At 35.0% G+C, this 19,553-nt stretch overlaps 1 protein-coding gene across 1 annotated transcript in view; it reads left to right on the top strand.

Moving 5' to 3' along the window:
• Nucleotides 1–1,726: 1,726 nt before the first annotated feature.
• Nucleotides 1,727–19,553, top strand: part of LOC107871134 (cation/H(+) antiporter 3-like) — a 33,396-nt gene continuing 15,569 nt past the window's right edge. Inside the window, exon 1 of the mRNA XM_016717936.2 lies at nucleotides 1,727–2,112. Coding sequence (XP_016573422.2) covers nucleotides 1,870–2,112 — 243 coding nt within the window. The 5' untranslated portion in view covers nucleotides 1,727–1,869. The remainder of the gene's footprint in view (nucleotides 2,113–19,553) is intronic.

The following is a 19,553-nucleotide window of genomic DNA, read 5'->3' as shown; positions in this document are numbered from 1 at the left end:
GGGTGCTTCTCGAAGCCCTCGAGACGGTGAACACAACTACGGAATCAATTTGGATTTTCTACGGTTGAATCACAACATAATTGGAGTTGAACTTAGGCTAGGGTTTCTTATTCTTCAATAATTTGGATGATAAATGATGGCTATGAGGCTAAGTATATGTATATAATGACCAATTTTTGTCCATGAGGTGATGGAAAATGACCATATTGCCCTTAAAATTTAAGTAAATCCGAATCTGTCCATGGTGGACTGTTTTGATAGGCTAAAGTAAATCGACCATAACTCTTTGCTCCGATATCGTATTTGGGTGAAATTGGTATCGTTAGAAAGATAATTCAAAGGGATTTCATTTAATATAAAGTAGGCCACCCAGTTCGTCCTGTACAAGGAGTTATGATCGTTTGAAGTTGACCCTAAAAATCTATTTTGAGAGGCTGAAGTAAAACGAGTATAACTCATTACTCAGATGTCAGATTTGGATGAAACCAATTGCATTGGAAAGAAGACTCAAAGATATTTCTTTTCATAGGTGAAATCTCTCCCAGTTCATTATATTAAGGAAGTTATGATCGTTCAAAGTTGACCCAAAAAAATGGCTGACCTCAGTAGTTTGTGTGCAGGAAATTTTCCTGCACATTTACTATTCCCAATATCCCGGCCACCGTTTTATAGTTTCGAACGTGCTCGATTATATCCGAAACCTATCCGTTTTTGGAAATCTTTATATCGTTGGAAAGCTTATTCAATAACCTTCGTATGAAACCATCGACGGACAAATTCTGGTATAAATAAAATAAAATAAAATTAATTCCATATAAATAAGACCAATACACGTACTTGAATACGCCAATATATGTACTTGAATATGGGGTGTTACATTTACTCTCTTTGTATAGTGAATATAGTTAAAGTCTTAGAATATTTTCTTTGTCTCAACTCTTTCTTTCACTAATATAACAACTCTCTTTTGTATAGCGAATTTAGTTGTAGACTTAGAATATTTTCTTTATCTCAACTCTTTCTTTCACTACTACACACTATAATCTTTTTCACAGTTATCATATTTCCTTTTACATGCAATCACATGCAAGACAACCTCTATTTATAGGTGAGGTATCAACTCTTGTATTGAATAGGAAGACTGTGGTGTAGTAAAGTGGGTACATGAATGGTTGGATGTTACATGAGTTACAAGCATAATTACATAGTATAATAGGCAAATAAAGACTTAGTGGTTATAGAAGTTTCAAGAAACTCATGGCCACATTCTTCCACTAACAAATATAAATAATAATACACATAATATACAATTTATACCCTCTAATATATGCACTTAATATATTAATTTAATAATAAAATGCATATACACCAACAGAACTTTTAACTTGTCCTTAATGAACTTACCTTCTATCAATATAAACTCGTGTGAATTCCTTGTGTCTTGCAAACTTTTCCTAGTGAATTTTAGATAACTTATCCTCTGTCAGCATAAGTTCATAGGAATAAATTATGCCTTGTCTGACATAACGTCCGTGTGCCTACGATTTTTATTTTTTTTTTGAATTTTGTTTATTTTGAAACTTTTTTTTTCCCAATATCAGGAAAGATAAATTGACATGATATTTTACTCCTCTGTGTATTCCCACTACATTACTTCTGCAAACGAAACCAAAGGCATTGAACATTTTGCGGGGAAGGATACTATTTTTGTCCCTCCATTTTTACTTCAAACGAAAAACTTTACAAAAAATCTCTAAACCTCTCCACCAAAAAAATTCTTAAGAATTTCTCTTCTTCAAATGTGGGGGTAATTCGACCTATCGAATTAGGTCGCCGTCGTCATCATCATCATTAGCATCATCATCATCCATGGCGGCGACAGTAGGGAAAAGCATCATGAAAGGGGAATTACCCGGTGGAGTTGATGACAAATGTTATGCAGAAATTCCTCTTCATTCACCTGGAATATGGGCTTTACGCGATTATAGTTTATTTCTTGATTTCAATTTGCCATTGATTCTTCTCCAACTAGCTATCATCTTTCTGCTGACCCAAGCTCTCCATTTGGTCCTTAAACGCATCCGACTTCCACGCTTTATCTCCGAAATCTTGGTATGATGCCTCTTTTCCCATATTTAATCATATAGTACGTACCATTTTATTGATAATACGTGCATGCATGGTGGTAATTAAAGATGTGGGCAGTCACTAATGCTTGCATTAAGGTAGGCTGACTATGTCACACCCCTTCTGGTGTTGCCCTTTCATGTACCCTGGCTGATTTGTCTGCTTGGCCAAAATATTTACGACCACTAGCCAAATATAGAAAAAATATATAGATACATTAATTATGTATATTATATGATATATACAAAATATATACATTTCCTTGCTATTATTTTTATGGTTAGCTATAGTGTGCAAAAGTTCCAAAAACCTATTCTGTTTTGTTTATATACGAGTCATTGAGTACCGTTGACACATGGGAAGAATTTAGTGTAGTGACAAAAGGGGCTTCAAAAATTCTTTTAGGTTGCATGTTCAAATTGTAGGTGTGACGTTCTATTATTTTCTTGAATGTGTTGTATGAATTTCCGTCTCCGCCACTATTTTTCACTGGCTGTCTGTCACCTACCACCAACACAGGTAGTAGGCAACACCAATTCACACAAAAAGAAGCGGCTAAGTCATGTATCTCTAAGCCTTGCTAATTAATTATATATTCTTACACTTGTTATTTTGTTCCTTCAATCCCAGTGGTTCCTTTTATTTTCGACCAGGAAAGGGAAGAGAAATCTTGTACGTTCTTCACGCTTCCAATTCCCAACATATTGTTCTTCTTTTATCCAAAGACTAAAGTGGTGGTTCTTTATACTGGCACGGAAACTAAATTGTACGAAAAAACATACTAAATGTCATTTGCGCTTGTCCTTCCAAGGTAGGCGTAGGGTTTGAGAATACCGTAACCTCACTAGATCCCACTTGTGGGATTATACTGGCTATGTTATTGTAACTTCTTTTGTGCTTGTATTTAAACATTGACATGATATTTTACTCCTCTGTATTTTCATTTTCCCTTTCCCACAACATTACTTCTGCAAATGAAACCAAAGGCATTGAACATTTTGCGGGGAGTGATACTAATTTTGTCCCTCCATTTTTACTTCAAACAAAAAATGCTAGTCCAAAAATCTCTAAACCTCTCATACCAAAAAAAAAAATTCTTGGAATTTCTCTTCTTCAAATGTGGGGGTAATGTGTAAAATGTTATGCAGAAATTTCTTAATCTCAATTTGCCGTTGCTGCTTCTGCAATTAGCTACCATTTTTCTGCTGACCCAATGTCATGACCCGAACCGAGGCCCTGACCGTGACGGACATCCCGAACCATGAAGGTCCGGATGTCCTACTCTATCTGGTAATCATTCACAACATTCAAATAATAGAAGAAAATGCGGAAATATAATTTAATACGGAAACATGGTCAAAACTCTTGGTTCAGTTTGACAATAAGGATTGAAATCTGAAATAAACTAAACAACATCTGGAACAGTCTGCAAAATCTCTAATACATAATCAAGTGACAACTGTCTGAAAACTGAGACAAGGCCCCCAATAGACAAAAACAAATGGAATAACATAATCTGAAATAAACAGACCCTCTAGAACAAAGAAGGCTTACCACTGTACAGATCACTTCTCTCTAAAATACTCTACTACTTAGCTGGACCCCTAGATTAAGCCTCCAAACCTGGGAGGTAGGGGTTAGTACAGATTTACTAGTACACAGAGCAAATCCATAATAATAATTTATATTCAACATATATGAGAGCAATTTAAAATAGTTTATAAACATATCGTATAGTAAGAAATCCCATAGGCATTTTGAAAGACTCTGTAAAATCATATGAACTCTGTGATACTCTTTGTTTTACTTCTGCGCTAGGTGGTATACGCTACAACTCTGAAATTCCACGGGCTATATGGAATTTGCCATTAACTCGGCAGCCAAGCCCCCAACCCAAGTGTGCCACAAAGGTTGGAGTCTCTGAATCTACTACGCCACACAGCCGTCGCCAGTGTACAATAATAATCTACCCATATCGGCGAATACGGTTTTAGGCTAAGAGTTACTTGAACTCAAGCCTTCTTCGGGTAACCACCTAACCCTCTTTATGCCCATTTTTAACTCTTTAAAACATGCATTCTCTGAAAACATACTCTGAAAACATACTCTGTTATGGCATACATACTTATTGTATCGTCATACCATTGACAAGTCACATCTCTGAGCCATTGTTAGTTTATTATAATCTTTGTTTTCAAAACATAAAGTTTGGGAACACCTTATCGATAAATCAGTTCGAAGAACGCTTTCTTTAAATACTTATGTAAACACATGTATACAACTCTCTTTGACATTGTTTCAATAATACAAGGTAGTCATGTCAAAACTTCTTAATCTTATGAAAATCTTTGTCTCATTAACAAAACACATTTATGTCAAGAAACTCCCTCTCAAAATCTCTAAATTATGCTAAAAATACTATGATATTTGAGTAAACTATTTTCAAGCCATAAATCATGCATTTCAAATCCTTCACATTGATATTATAAACTTAAAGTTATCATAAGAGAGGGATTTCATAAGTTGTACTCTTAAACGATCTTCAATCTAAATCTTCATACATACACATATACATGTAAATCAATTTAAAAGGGGGAAAACGCCTAAAAACTAAATCAACAGTACAATTAAACATTCATAATGTATAATAAAATCATGTATTTCAAAACCCCTTTCCTAAATTCATGCTTGATAATCTTTAAATCATGTTCTAGTATTTACAAGTCCATGTAGTTTTTACGATAAACCCCACGTACCTTAGATTATAAACTTTGGATGAACACTTTCTTTTGGGACTCTATTTGTGCTTTGGATGGATGATTCTTGAAGATCTTAGTTTGGGGATTCTAATTCTTGAATCAATTTTGAAATTTAATGGTGAAATTTTGAGGGATCTTGAATCTTAGGTTGAGGCCCTAGGATTTGGTTCTTGAGAGGATTTGAGAGAAAGGAGTGTATTTTTGATGAAATGGAGGTTGAATTTAGTGTTTATGGAGTTATGGGGTGAACGGAAAAATACCAAAATACCCCTCCAAAACTGTTTAGGAAAGACTGAATTTTAAATGTGACGACCTTGGCTGATAGGTTGTCACATATGTGATAACTTATCACACCAGGTCGTTACTTAGAGGCTGATTTTTGTAAGTTACTGCCTTGGGCTGATGACATGGCTGATAGGTTATCACAGTGGTAACTTATCAACTCAGGTCATCACTTGTTGACAGACAGACATGCTGAAGTAAAATGGGTATAACTTTTTGCTCCGATCTCAGATTTAGGCGAAATTGATATCATTGGAAAGATAATTTGAAGAGAATTCATCTAATATATAGTAGTCCACCCAATTTGTCATATATAAGGAGTTATGGTCGATTTAATCTTACCTAAGTTTCGACGCTCACTCAAACTCGAACGATAAGAAAGCTTTCAACTCGTCCTTGAGTTTGGGGACCTCTATGATATCAATTTATGCTTAAATATGTTCCCACACTACATAATTAATTAACATGTCAAATTTGCATAGGATTTATGGCTTTTGGAACATCTACGCATAGAAACGATGATTTTTTATTCCATCCCAAAATACGAGGTGTTACATTATCTCCCCCTTGGGATCATTTATCCTGGAATGGTAGGTAGGAATGTTGAAGTCTTAAAGGTATGGAATAACATGGACATGATAAGTCTTCTAAGAAAGAATATAGCCAAGCTGAAATATTTAAACTTTTATCATGAAACTGAATTCCGAGTTGACTTGACTTTACTTGCTTTAAAGAGCTGATTCATGCTGAGAGTTTAAGATTTCCTTGAAGTGTTCATGATCTAATCATATATATTGAATTAACAAATGATAACTTATGAAAGTACAAACCATGAGACAACATGACTTAGATTGTACCAGGGAACTGTACTGCCTAAGCTAAAATACTTGGAAGTATTTGAAATTTTGCTCTGAACTCTTATGAACTGAGTCATGACTAAGTAGCTAAATCTGAAACATGATGCCTTGACTGAACTGAAATCGCAACATACATGTATGGAATAGATTATCTCTTGGTATGGTCATACGCATGAGACTTCGGATTGTAGGACTAGGTGAAAAAGTGGAAAACCACAGTAACTTGTCTATCCGACTGTTAAACTGAATTACTGGCTATACGACTGAATTTTGCTGGACCCTCATACTTAACTGGAGTATCTCTTCAACACTCTTTCTAAAGAAGTCCTAGTAGAATTAGGGAGCAAAGAATCTTGGGCATGAGTTACACAAGACATCCAACTAAGGAATCACAAAAATAACACTACTCCATAGCATGGAATATAGACATATAACTCATAAACTAGAATAGAATTACCAGGCCTTAGGCAATGCCACTTCTTACTTTCAAGCTTAGCACACTTGTCGAATACTCCTTTAACCATATTATCCCCCTTAATTACCATACTCATTCAATTCAGCTTAAAATTCTCATATGGGCATCGATAAATCTTTCTACTAATATCTAAAGTAGCTTAAATCCTTTCATAGTGATCAAGCTTAACTCTAAATCACAAAATACAACACGCTACACCACGATATTATTCTAAACCATATGATTCAACCTTCTATTTTTTATCACATCCTAAGCATATGTGCCCTACCACTTCAATGACTAACTCTAAACTCTTATTATGGATTCTCTAGCGCATATTGCGTTCCTCCACTTACATCCCAACATGTCATTCAAGCCTATCTTTATAACCACATATGAACTTCAAGGAAATATTAATCAAGACGTACTTCATATATTCTCTAAACCACCATCAATACAACTTCGACGCGCTGCCCCAAGAACATACACACAAATTTTCCATTAACCATCACATATATCAAAAACTTGTCCCTAAATTTCACCACACACTTATGGACTTATCTAAAACAAGCATACAATGATCTTCCATCAACAAGAAGCATTAACTCATCACCACTTTCATTACATAAGGAGTTTACAAAAGGTTAGAACATAAAACCTTGAAGCATGGAAGGATATTATATGAGACTTGACACTTAACTGAGGCCTGAGGAATAATAAATCAACATCAGGCATTTATCAAAGTAAATTTGAATTGAGGGCATACATGGCTATAAGCTGAATTTTTGCACATCATTAGGAGTATAGAATGAATTATAGGAACTGAGTACTCTATAAAGCGTGAGTACATGAGTCATGAGCTGCATGATCTCGATTTGGAGTTCATGGCATATGGAATGTGATTCCGACTACTAAATGAACTGGAACTCCTTATTTTGGATCTGGAAGAGTACATGATTCTCTATCATATGCATGGACATGAACTATGATCATGAAACCTAAATGTAAGACATGAGTAGGTATTGGGATAGCTGAAAATAACTGAGATAAGAATGGGTTGAGTCCCACCCTCACTTTATGATGTTCTATATCATACTGGCAATACTATTAGAATCTGAGAGTCTGACTTGGTTACTTGTTCTATCATCTCCCCCTTAGCTTTACGCCATCTTCTTAAGTTCGAGAGATATCTTACTAGACTCTAAAATGAACTACACTCAGTGCACTCTAGGGTCTGGAATGCGACAATACACGCAATTAATAGAACTTAACCTGAATGACCATACATGAAAGTGGAAAACCCACTGTTAATACTAGCTTCTAAGATACACTCTATCTTTCTATATCCACCAATAGTCATCATATAATACTTGAACACTTACTAACTTCAAATCTTCAGCAATATCCCCATAGTTGAAGTGCACACCCTCTAGTGCTTCTACTCTTATTTCTATTAGTTCAACCTTTAAAACTCAAACTTAGATTCTAACACTTAACATGGATATCACCAAGCCTTTGAACCATAATTCTTCCGTCATAGCCTACCAATATCGTGACCCCAAACTTATATCTCTCTACCATGAGGATTAAGATCATATCAAAAGGATCAACACTATCAGTCAAAACTCCTTAACTTGTCCATTTAGAACACCATGTACCATCTACTAGTATTTCTCCACCTAGCAACTCAGTGGTACTACTAGCCACACGCAATATGTAGTAGCCTTAGAAAAATACCACAACGTCATAGCACCTTGGGCATACTTCTACATCATACATACAACATCATACTTCATTACGAATCAAATAAACTTAAGCTCTTGCATACACCGTTCAAGCCTATTAGATCAATTCCATATAACTAGTATCATTAACTAAGAAATCATCACATCCACCATCATGGACATCAACTATTCAAACTTAATGTCTAGTGCTAAACAGATTGACAACCCAACCTTACACATAATTCTCGCAAAACATACATCATAAATCTTAAGCCACTATTCTTACAACCACATTCGACATTTGAATTCAAGTTATAGTCTATCATCAATCATCTACCATCAATGAAAATTGCAACATAATATACTAGTCCACCAAATTGGGACATCCTACCCAAATACCTTATTTTATCTAGCTACTGTCCACGACTAAAACATCTTTATGACATTACTACTATACCTCAAAAATCTACTACATACCTTCTCACAAATAGTACTAGTTTACAACTATCAATGAAAAGAAGGTCAAGGGGTAAAGTCACATAATAGACATGATCAACCTTAATCTTATATCATAACCCTATACAATCTTATCTACTTATACGACTTTCTAACATCACTTTTACTTACCCAAGCGTACATTTAGTCTACCTTGAAATTCCACAAACAAACATGATTCTATAATTATAATTTACTGGCTCATCTAGCCATTTTCATACTGCAAGCAACAACAATTCACCTTAACTAATAACTCCTTCCCTACATTTTACTAAACTAACACATAAGGAAGTATCACTTCATTACCAACTCAATCTCATGCAAAACATTTGGCTCTACATATATTCAATAATCCGCCCTTACCACTTTTCTTTGCATTACACCTCTAAACCCCTAGTTCCAACTAACACCAGAATAACAAGATGAACAACAAGTTGCTAGTGAATCAAAATATGCCTCACCCGGCTTCACTAGACTTTGATTTTGTGTTTTGAACAAGGAAATGAGATGAATGACAAGGTAACTATGCTAGTGAATTGAAAGATCTCCACACAGCTTCACTAGACTTTTAGTTTCAACAACACAATGATAACAAGATTATAAGAGATAAAAACTTGACACACAATATTCAATGATCTGAGAATACACATCTTACTCTGTATAAATAAAAATCTGAGTCAAACATTTTCCCCATAGACTACCATACAATCCACACATGCTACTAGCTATCACATTAGTCAATCACTATAAAGTGGTAAATTATCCTCAAACATCGTTTATCAAACTAAAATATTTGTTTACATAAAAGTCACTCTCACTCTGACTTCTAACTTTGTAACTTCACATCACCAACTTTTTGGTCCAAATCACTACCAATAGGTCATGACAACAACACTTTAACTCATACTACTATTCGGGTAGAACTTTTTAGGCATGACAACTGCAACATAATTTTTTTTTAAAAGGGCTAAATACACTTAATACTGCAGGCTGAAAAGAATGATCTCATCAGAATCAAAGCTCATACTAGAATCAGTACACTCTAAAGCACTAACAGACTCTTCTCAAGACCTTGCATAATTTTTAAAATCTTATATGACTCAATCAGAAAGGACCATACCATTTAGACTCTAAACTTTTGCACTTGAATCACCATAATAATGAGACATGTCTAAGCACATCAAAGTAAGGAAAGAATTTAGATAACTTTAGTTTCATATGGGTGACACCATAGCATGAATTAGAGTATGAAAGAGGAACATTCTGACTCCATAGCATGAATTAGAACATAAAGAAAGAGAGACATTCCTAAATGCCTTATAACCTCTTGCTTATAAGTGTGGCGCGCTACACACCCATAAAGAAGACTCTATCCAACGCGATTTCGCAGACACCTTGGGACCATGAACCATGCTTTGATATCAAGTTTGTCATGAACCAAATCGGAGCCCTAGCCGTGATGGACATCCCTAACCATAAAGGCCCAGACGTCCTACTCTATCTGATAATCATACGCAACATTCATATAATAAAAAAATATGGAAATATAATTTAATATGGAAACATGGTCAAAACTCTTGGTTCAGTTTAACAATAAGGAATGAAATCTGAAATCAACTAAACAACATCTAGAATAGTCTGCGAAATCTCTACTACATAATCAAGTGACAACTGTCTGAAAATTGAGACAAGGACCCTAGTAGACCAAAGCAAATGGAGTAACATAATCTGAAATAAATAGGCCTTCTGAAATAAAGAAGGCTCACCACTGCACAAATCACTTCTCTCTAAAATACTCTACTGCTTAGCTGGACCCCTAGATTGAGCCTCCGAACCTGGGAGGTAGGGGGTCAATACCGATGTACTGATATGCATACCGAATCCAAAATAATAATTTATAGTCAACATATATGCGAGCAATTTAAAATAGTTCATAAACATATTGTATAGTAAGAAATCACATGGGTATTTTGAAAGACTCTGTAAAATCATATGAACTCTGTGACACTCTTTGTTTTACTTCTACGCTAAGTAGTATACCCAACAACTCTGAAATTCCATGGGCTATATGGAATTTGTCATTAACTCGGCAGCCAAGCCCCCAACCCAAGTATGCCGCAAGGGTCGAAGTCTCTAAATCTACTATGCAACACGTCCGTTACCAGTCTACAATAATAATCTACCCGTATCGGCAATACGGTTTTAGGCTAAGAGTTACTTGAACTGAAGCCTTCTTCAGGTAATCACCTAACTCTCTTTATGTCCATTTTTAACTGTTTAAAATATGCATTCTCTTAAAACATACTCTGAAAACATACTCTGTTATGGCATACATACTTATGGTATCGTCATACTATTGACAAGTCACATCTCTGAGCCATTGTTAGCTTATTATAATCTTTGTTTTAGAAACATAAAGTTTGGAACCACCATATCGATAAATCAGTTCGAAGAACCCTTTCTTTAAATACTCATGTAAACACATGTATGTAACTCTCCTTGACAACATTTCAATGATACAAGATGGTCATGTCTAAATTCTTAATCTTATGCAAATCTTGCTCTCTTTAACAAAATACATTTATGTCAAGAAACTCCCTCTCAAAATCTCTAAATCATGCTCAAAATACTATGGTATTTGAGTTAACTATTTTCAAGCCATAAATCGTGCATTTCAAATCCTTCACATTGATATTATAAACTTAAAGTTATCACAAGAGAGGGATTTCATAATTTGTGCTCTCAAACAATCTTCAATATAAATCTTCATACATATACCTATACATGTAAATCAATTTAAAGGGTGTAAAAGGCCTAAAGACCAAATCAACAATACAATTAAACATTCATAATGTATAATAAAATCATGTATTTCAAAACTCTTTTTCTAAATTCATGCTTGATAATCTTTAAATCATGTTCTAGTGTTAACAAGCCCATGTAGTTTTTAGGATAAACCCCACGTACCTTAGATTATGAACTTTGGATGAGCACTTGCTTTTGTGACTCTATTTGTGCTTTGGATGGATGATTCTTGAAGATCTTAGTTTGGGGATTCTAATTCTTGAATCAATTTTGAAATTTAATGGTGAAATTTTGAGGGATCTTGAATCTTAGGTTGAGGCCCTAGGGTTTGGTTATCGAGAGAATTTGAGTGAAAGGAGTGTATTTTTGGTGAAATGGAGGTTGAATTCAGTTTATGGAGTTATGGGGTGATGGGAAAATACCAAAATACTGCTCCGAAACCGTTTAGGAAATGCTGAATTTTAAAGGTGACGACCTTGGTTGATAGGTCATCACATATGTGATAAATTATCACACCAGGTCGTCACTCAGAGGCTGATTTTTTTGAGTTACTGCCTTGGGCTGACGACATGGCTGATAGGTCGTCACATATGTGATAACTTATCAGCTCAGGTCGTCACTTGTCGACAGACAGACATGTTGAACTAAAATGGGTATAACGTTTTGGTCCGATTTCGGAGTTGGGCGAAATTGGTATCGTTGGAAAGCTAATTCGAAGAGCTTTCATTTGATATATAGTAGGTCACCCATTTTTTTCATATACGAGGAGTTATGATCGATTGAATCTGACCCAAGTTTCGACGCTCACTCAAACTCGAACGATAGGAAAGCTTTCAACTCGTCCTTGAGTTTGGAGACCTCTATGATCTTAATTTGTGCTCAAATAGGTTCTCACACTACATAATTGATTAACATGCCAAATTTGCATAGGATTTATGGCTTTTGGATCATCTATGCATAGAAACGGCGATTTTTCATTTTAGCTCGAAATGTGGGGTGTTACACCCAAGCTGTCCATTTGGTCCTATCCTTCAACGCATTCGTCTTCCTCACCTTATCTCTGAGAGCTTTGTACTCGACCTCTTTTTTCATATTTAGTTCATAGACGTACCATACAACCACTGGCCAAATATATATAAGAAAATATGCACCAATTTTATATACCCCTGATATTTTTGGTGTTTCAGCTAGCATGAATGCACACGGGGGAAAACTAGGGCTATAACACATTAGTCTGCTCAGACAAAATATTTACAACCACTGGCCAAATATACACTAATTATGTACTCCCTTCATTTCAAAAAGAATAACCTACTTTCCTTTTTAGTCTGTTTCAAAAAGAATGACCCTTTTCTTTTTTTGGCAATACTTTAATTCCAACTTTCCATGTGACATGTTTAGGGCCACAAGATTAAAAGACATTTTGGTACATTTGACACAACTTTAATTTATGGCCACAAGATTCAAAAGTCTTCTTTATTTTCTTAAATTTTGTGTCAAGTCAAAGTAGATCTTTCTTTTTTAAACGGAGGGAGTATATTATATGATATGTATACAAAAATTAAACATTTGCTAGTTATTTCAGAGCGCAGCTATATAGTGCAAAAAATTCCAAAAAACTACTTATATTTTTTTTTGGTTATATACAAGTCGTTGAATACACTAGACACAAGGGAAGAATCTATTGTAGTGACAAAAGGGGTTCAAAAATTGCAAATCCTAGGTGTGATTTCCTATTATTTTCATGAATACGTCGTATGATTTTTTGACTCCGCCATTGTTTTTCACAAGCTATCTGTTACCTAGCACCAACACAGGTAGTAGGTATTATCAATACACACAAAAAGATGTAGCTAGATTATTTTCTCTAAGCTTGCTAATCTACTCTTCAACTTGTTTTTCTTTTCCTTCAATCCTAGTGTTTTCTTTTATTTTCGACTGGACAAGGAAAGAGAAATCTTGTATTCTCCCTCTCCTGATTCCCAACATATTGTTGTTCTTTTCATCAAAAGGATAAAGTGGTGGTTCTTTAGACTACCAAAGGCACGAACACTAAATTATACAAAATAAATAAAAATATTTGCATCCATCCGAAAATCTTTGATAGTTCACCAAGACTCTGAGACCACATGTTATGATGGAAGGAGGTAAATATGAAAACAAAGAAAGTAAAGAACATGAAGTTTAACGCGAAAAACCCCTTCAAATCGAAGGTAACAACCATGAAATCACAGAGATCTAAATAGCTCCATTATAGCAATAAGAGTTTTACAAATATTCTCCAAAATGACTACATATTAGGTGCCAAACATGTAAAAGCAACAGCTACACTAACGAAAGTTAATCAAGACAAATCATCCAAAACTGAGCTGCTATTCGGGACTCAAAACCAGATGCTGCAGACTTCCAAATCCAATCTCTACCATTCAAATCAAACATCATGATGTTAGGAACTGGTGAACGAGCAACAGTGAACTATGTGGCAATTTGCGAACAAAATGAACTCTTTTCTCTCTTCTCTCTCGGGTCAATCAAAATTTAGTCTAATCCAATAGTGAATGAGTTGGCAAATGTGATATGAAGATGGCTAGTTAGAGAGTAAAAACTGCAACAAAAAGAACACTTTTCTCTCTTCTTTCTTGGGTGAAAAGTCTCTCAGAAACTTCTCTTATATTCTAATGTCTTTCAAAGACAAAACCAATGAGCCTTGAATAATTCTCTAAAGTAGTCCTATTTATAGCTAATGAGTTGTTTTTTTCCTAGAGTCAAACCAACTGCAAATATGAACAGAAATCTGAATCCTATTTCAAGTAAGATTGGAAACCAAAAGAGAATAAGATTAGACCATGGGCCTTTGGCTAAAACATGAACAACGACCCAATAAACTCCCCCTCAAGCCAAGGGGCCAAAGGGATTGATTATCAAGCGGAGGAACTCAGGGTAGGCTTCATGCCTGCCAAAGTTCTGTTGTCTCGGTACACAATCTGTATGTTTATACACTAAACTTCAACACAAGTTCAAGACTTTTTCAAGAACACTTGTGAAGTTTTTAATACCTTCAACACAAGTTCAATATGAACTATCAAAGAAGTGTGTTAATTTTTTTCCTTATAAGAAATAAGATGAAACAGAATAAGCCAAGTCCTTTGAATTTACGAAATGTCCTTAAGGAAATAATTTTCCTCAACTACCCGAGGTTGCGGAATTTTCCTCCCAGGATAAAATGGCTTCACAACCAGACTGTAGTGGTACCTCAAACATTCTGGTTTTCTTCGAACTCACACAACGGGAGATGATCACACGAAGTTTTTAGAAGCAAGAAAAATATTATTTCGATGCAGATATTTTTGTACTAAACCTGTGGAAAAATACAGGTTTATATAGCCATGAAGTGCCTCTTCAGAAAGGAGGAAATAGTTCATTGAAAAGATATATTATTTTTGTCATGACCCGAACAGAGGCCCTGGCCGTGATGGACATCCCAAACCATGAAGGCCCGAGTGCCCCTTCTAACTTGCAATCATATACACTATTCATATACTAAGAGGAAATGCAGAAATACATAACAAAACGGAATCATGGTCAACTTTTATTTCAAACTACTCAATACTAAAATGAGTTCATAAAGATCAAAAATATCTAACACTAGTCTGCGAAATCTCTACTAACTGCTAGGACAAGGCCTCCAGTCGGACCATGAATCAAAATTAAATAACAATGACTTATACATTAGGCCTTCTGGAATAAGGGACACTTACCTACTATAAATCTCTGACCAATCAATTTATGGCTTAGCAGGCCCCCGGGACTGAGCCTAAGATCCTGAAATATAGGGGGTCATTACAGATATATTGGTATGCAGAGCAATCCAAAATAGTGTATTTATATATAACATAAGTGAGAGCAATTCATAAAATATTTTACATATAATATATGAAAACACATGGGCACATTTCAAAGAGTTTGAAGCATTTCATTGAAATCATGAACCACTCTTTAAGTTACTTCTGAGCTAGATGGTACATCCTACAGTATGTAATTCCACGGGCTATAGGGAATTCGCCGTTGACTCAGCGGCCAAGCCCCCAATCCAAGTTTGCTGCAAGGATTGGAATATCTATAAGGGGAACACGCAAGATCACACAATAGGGTGCCAAAATCCCCAATCAAATCAACATATCATGGTAGTGCACAAGATCACAAAGCAGGGCTCCTAACCATAGTTCAAAATTGGGATGACATGAATCAAGGTACACAAGATCACAAAGCAGGGTACCATAATCCCGTGTCGGCAAATCACGGTTTCTAGCATAGAGTCTTTCAACTCGTACTTTTTTTGGGTAACTATCTAACTCTCTTTAAATCCATTTTTAACCTTTTCTAAACATACATCTTTCTGAAATCAAAATCTGAAAATATGAGTAAAATCTGTATTTTTAGTTTGTTCTGAATCTTCTATGGCATTAATCTGTTTGGTATCGTCATACCAAGACTTGCAAGTTATATCTCTACATCATATAGTATCATATTACAGCTCTTTCATTCAAATAATGTTTAGACCACCAAGTCATTCAAACAGTACAAGGGGATTCATATTTCAAAACATATTTCAAACTATGCAGGGATTCTCTCTTTTTAACATTTCAACAAACATGTGGTGGTCATGTATTTTGTAACAAAACATGCAATCTCTTTGAATCACCACTTTTCATTTATATTAACAAGAATCACCCTCTCTTTAGTTCATATCCAAAATCAAGGCTTACACAATAGTAAAGACATTTGAATCAGGCTTCTCAATATGCAATTGAATAATTCATAACATATGAAAACAAGAGGATTTACCACAAGAGAGGAATTTTAATTATTGATGCTTTCAATTTAACATTGGAACTCAAAATTGCATACATACTTATATATGAATACAAATCTAATTTAGGGGAAGGCCTCAAGACCAAAATCATGCATCATATGAAGGATTTGAAATACTTACTTTTTGTTGTAATTCAAGATTTTCATGAAAACATGATTTCTCAATATTCAAAACATTAATATAAAGATTTAGCCATGCCCATTTAGTTAGGAAAGCCCTTCATACCTTAATTAACGTACAGTCGGTGACGTTGGAAAAAAGATTCGATGGGCTTTAATTTGATATATAGTAGGCCCTCTAACAGGTTATATACAGGAAGTTATAGTCGATGGAAGTTGGCCCAATTTGAGACATTCATCAAAACTTAATCGATAGAAGATTTTTCAACTTGTCTTTAAGTTAGGGGATTTTTATGACCTCAATTCTTATTCAAAGGTATTCACACACTATAGGATTGATCACCATACATTTATTAACAAAGAACCATTGGGTTTGGGTCTATAGGCCTAGAAAAAATGGTTTAAACTTTAGTCCAAAAGTGAGGGGTGTTACATTATCTCCCCCTTGGGATTATTCATCCCCGAATGATAGGTAGGAACTTTTTCAAACTCTAAAAGTGTAGAATGATGAATATAACATCGCATTGAACATTTTTCCTCAACAAAATATACGAAAGCATCAAATGAGCTTCATGATAACCCCTAGGAAAACGTGTAAGCACAAAACATGAGGTAATGAAACTTTACATAAGGATGATCTTGCACATGAGTTCTATGATTCATTATCATCACAACCTAAGGTATAAGTTTATTTGGTGATCATAGTCCTGATTTACATGATACCAATCATAAAATAGGATTTTGCGGAAGATAGGATTAGAAGCATTCTCTACCTTACAAGGTACCACTAATTGACTTAAACTTAGAGGCACTAATCGTCTACACCCCAAACAATAAATAGTATACTTCACACTCTCCAACTTACAATTATCCAATCACACATCTAGCCATAAGAATTTGAGTTCCACTAATTAGTACTTCTATGTTGAAGCCTAACTCGGAGTTAAAAGGCGCAAACTTAAGCTATGGGACCCTGTACTTTACATCCCTTTAAGAATATTTCTTCACCTTATCACTACCATAAAACATCCTCGGGTTTTAATTTAGCGAGTACTAACCACATAAAACATAGGTTTGTGTTTTTACCAATCACAACATTCAAGCCTAATCATTACTACACCCACTACATGGATCTCCCCACTAAGACCAACAATTTCAATCACTCTCACAAATATTTTTTCCACATTTCTCATTCTTAGGTATTTCACACAACAAAAGTTCATCTCATCCCTCCCTCTTCTCCTATAACCTTAGCTCAAGAAATCATATTAAAAAACTTTCACCTTTAAGAACATTTACTCCTCTACCTAAAATATCGCCACACTACCACAACCACCATCATACTAACATACGGGGGGTCATTGAGGGACCCGAGCATAAACGTCATGAATGAAAGTAACACTATTAGACCATAACTTATACTTATTGCACTACTCAAGAAGGGACATAAAATGAAGATATGATAGACTAGACATGAAGTGCTTCATATATCAAGTGTCTGGCTGGTAATTAGAGAGATGCTCTAACATAATCACAACATAGCATGAGTACTTAGGACAGACCATAAAGGGAAACACGAGTGCTTACATCACAAGTCATATAACATAAGTTTGGAATTCATGAAGTCAATGATTGAGACAAGGACTTCTACTCGAAGCTATCACTTCTCATTTACAGAGTCGAAAAAGTCATGAGTTCGCACAACTTTATCAGTTTGGCTAATCCCGACATAAAAATGAATCGATAACATATGAAAGTATAGTTCCTTAGAACCAAGCATGATTTGGGACACAGATTTATGGTTCATGAGCAACATATCATAGAGCTTGGATACTTAAAATATTAGATCACTGAGGGATATTATTTCTTCTAGTTTGGAGGTCGGAATATGACATGAGTTACATCGACATCTCAGACCTTAGACATAGACAAGACTTGAATACATAAGATATTGTTAGATGTCCAATTAAATCGAAGTAGGGGGAGCTTGCTTGAATAGGGATGATTTATCATGATTCTTACTTGAAACTTAACACCACAAGAAAATTTGGGAACCACCTTAATTCATCATATCTTCCTTATCTCAAAGTCAAAATCCTCAAATTAAGGACATATATTCTCATTAAATCTACAAGCACAACACTCAGCATAATGGGGTATCACTATACACATAAATGCTAAACTTCCCCTTTTTAACTATACTCTAAAGGCATTGCTTTCCAAGAACACTACTCTTAATTTTTCTCTATCCACTATAGCCATAAACCTACAACTCACAGTCTCATGAGCATACACATCCTCACTCCTTATCACATAAAAATCAACTCTCCACCACTTAACATTCTAACATTAGACCGCCAATCACATAACTTACAACATAATAAAATTTGTAAAACTATACAAAAGGTATATATTGCCTACCCATATTTCATCAATTCAACTGTAACACCCCAAAATTTGGGTTTCGAGATGTAATACGGTGCTTAGGGGCACAAGAGATCCCAAGCTAACCCTCCTAATGGCATAATTCCTAAACAACTGGATAAAATGCTTAAATATAAATAAAATCAGTGAAAATATAGAACTTCTCTGAACTTGATCAATATAAACATGAACTTTACAAGATTACAACTCTACTTTTACCTAACAAAACTGAAACTGAAAACATCAACTTATACTGACTATCTATGAAGCCTCTACTGGTACTGACTCTAGATAGCCGGGTCATGACTACCAACTATCTAAGCTCAATACGACTAAAATAAGAAAAATACAATACTTCTCAAACTGTATAACCAACTCAAGCCCTCGAATCAAAAGGACTCATCACCTACTGAATGGGAGCGACGGACTAACTGAATGTGGTATCTGCGCAACAACTTGCACCTATATTATAAGATATTGTAGCATATAGAAATATATGGGGTCTGTACTTTAAGGAATGTACTGAGTATGTGGAGGTGCAATGCTACATTATAAATAATATCATAAATGATTATGAAAATCATGCATGCTGACGATAATAACTTTCTTCGCTTGAATTAACTGAAATATATTC

This window comes from Capsicum annuum, chromosome 5 (assembly GCF_002878395.1).
Source record: "Capsicum annuum cultivar UCD-10X-F1 chromosome 5, UCD10Xv1.1, whole genome shotgun sequence".
Classification (NCBI taxonomy): Eukaryota; Viridiplantae; Streptophyta; class Magnoliopsida; order Solanales; family Solanaceae; genus Capsicum; species Capsicum annuum.
Note: the sequence above shows the minus strand (reverse complement) of the source record. Positions and strands in the feature narration are given on the sequence as shown.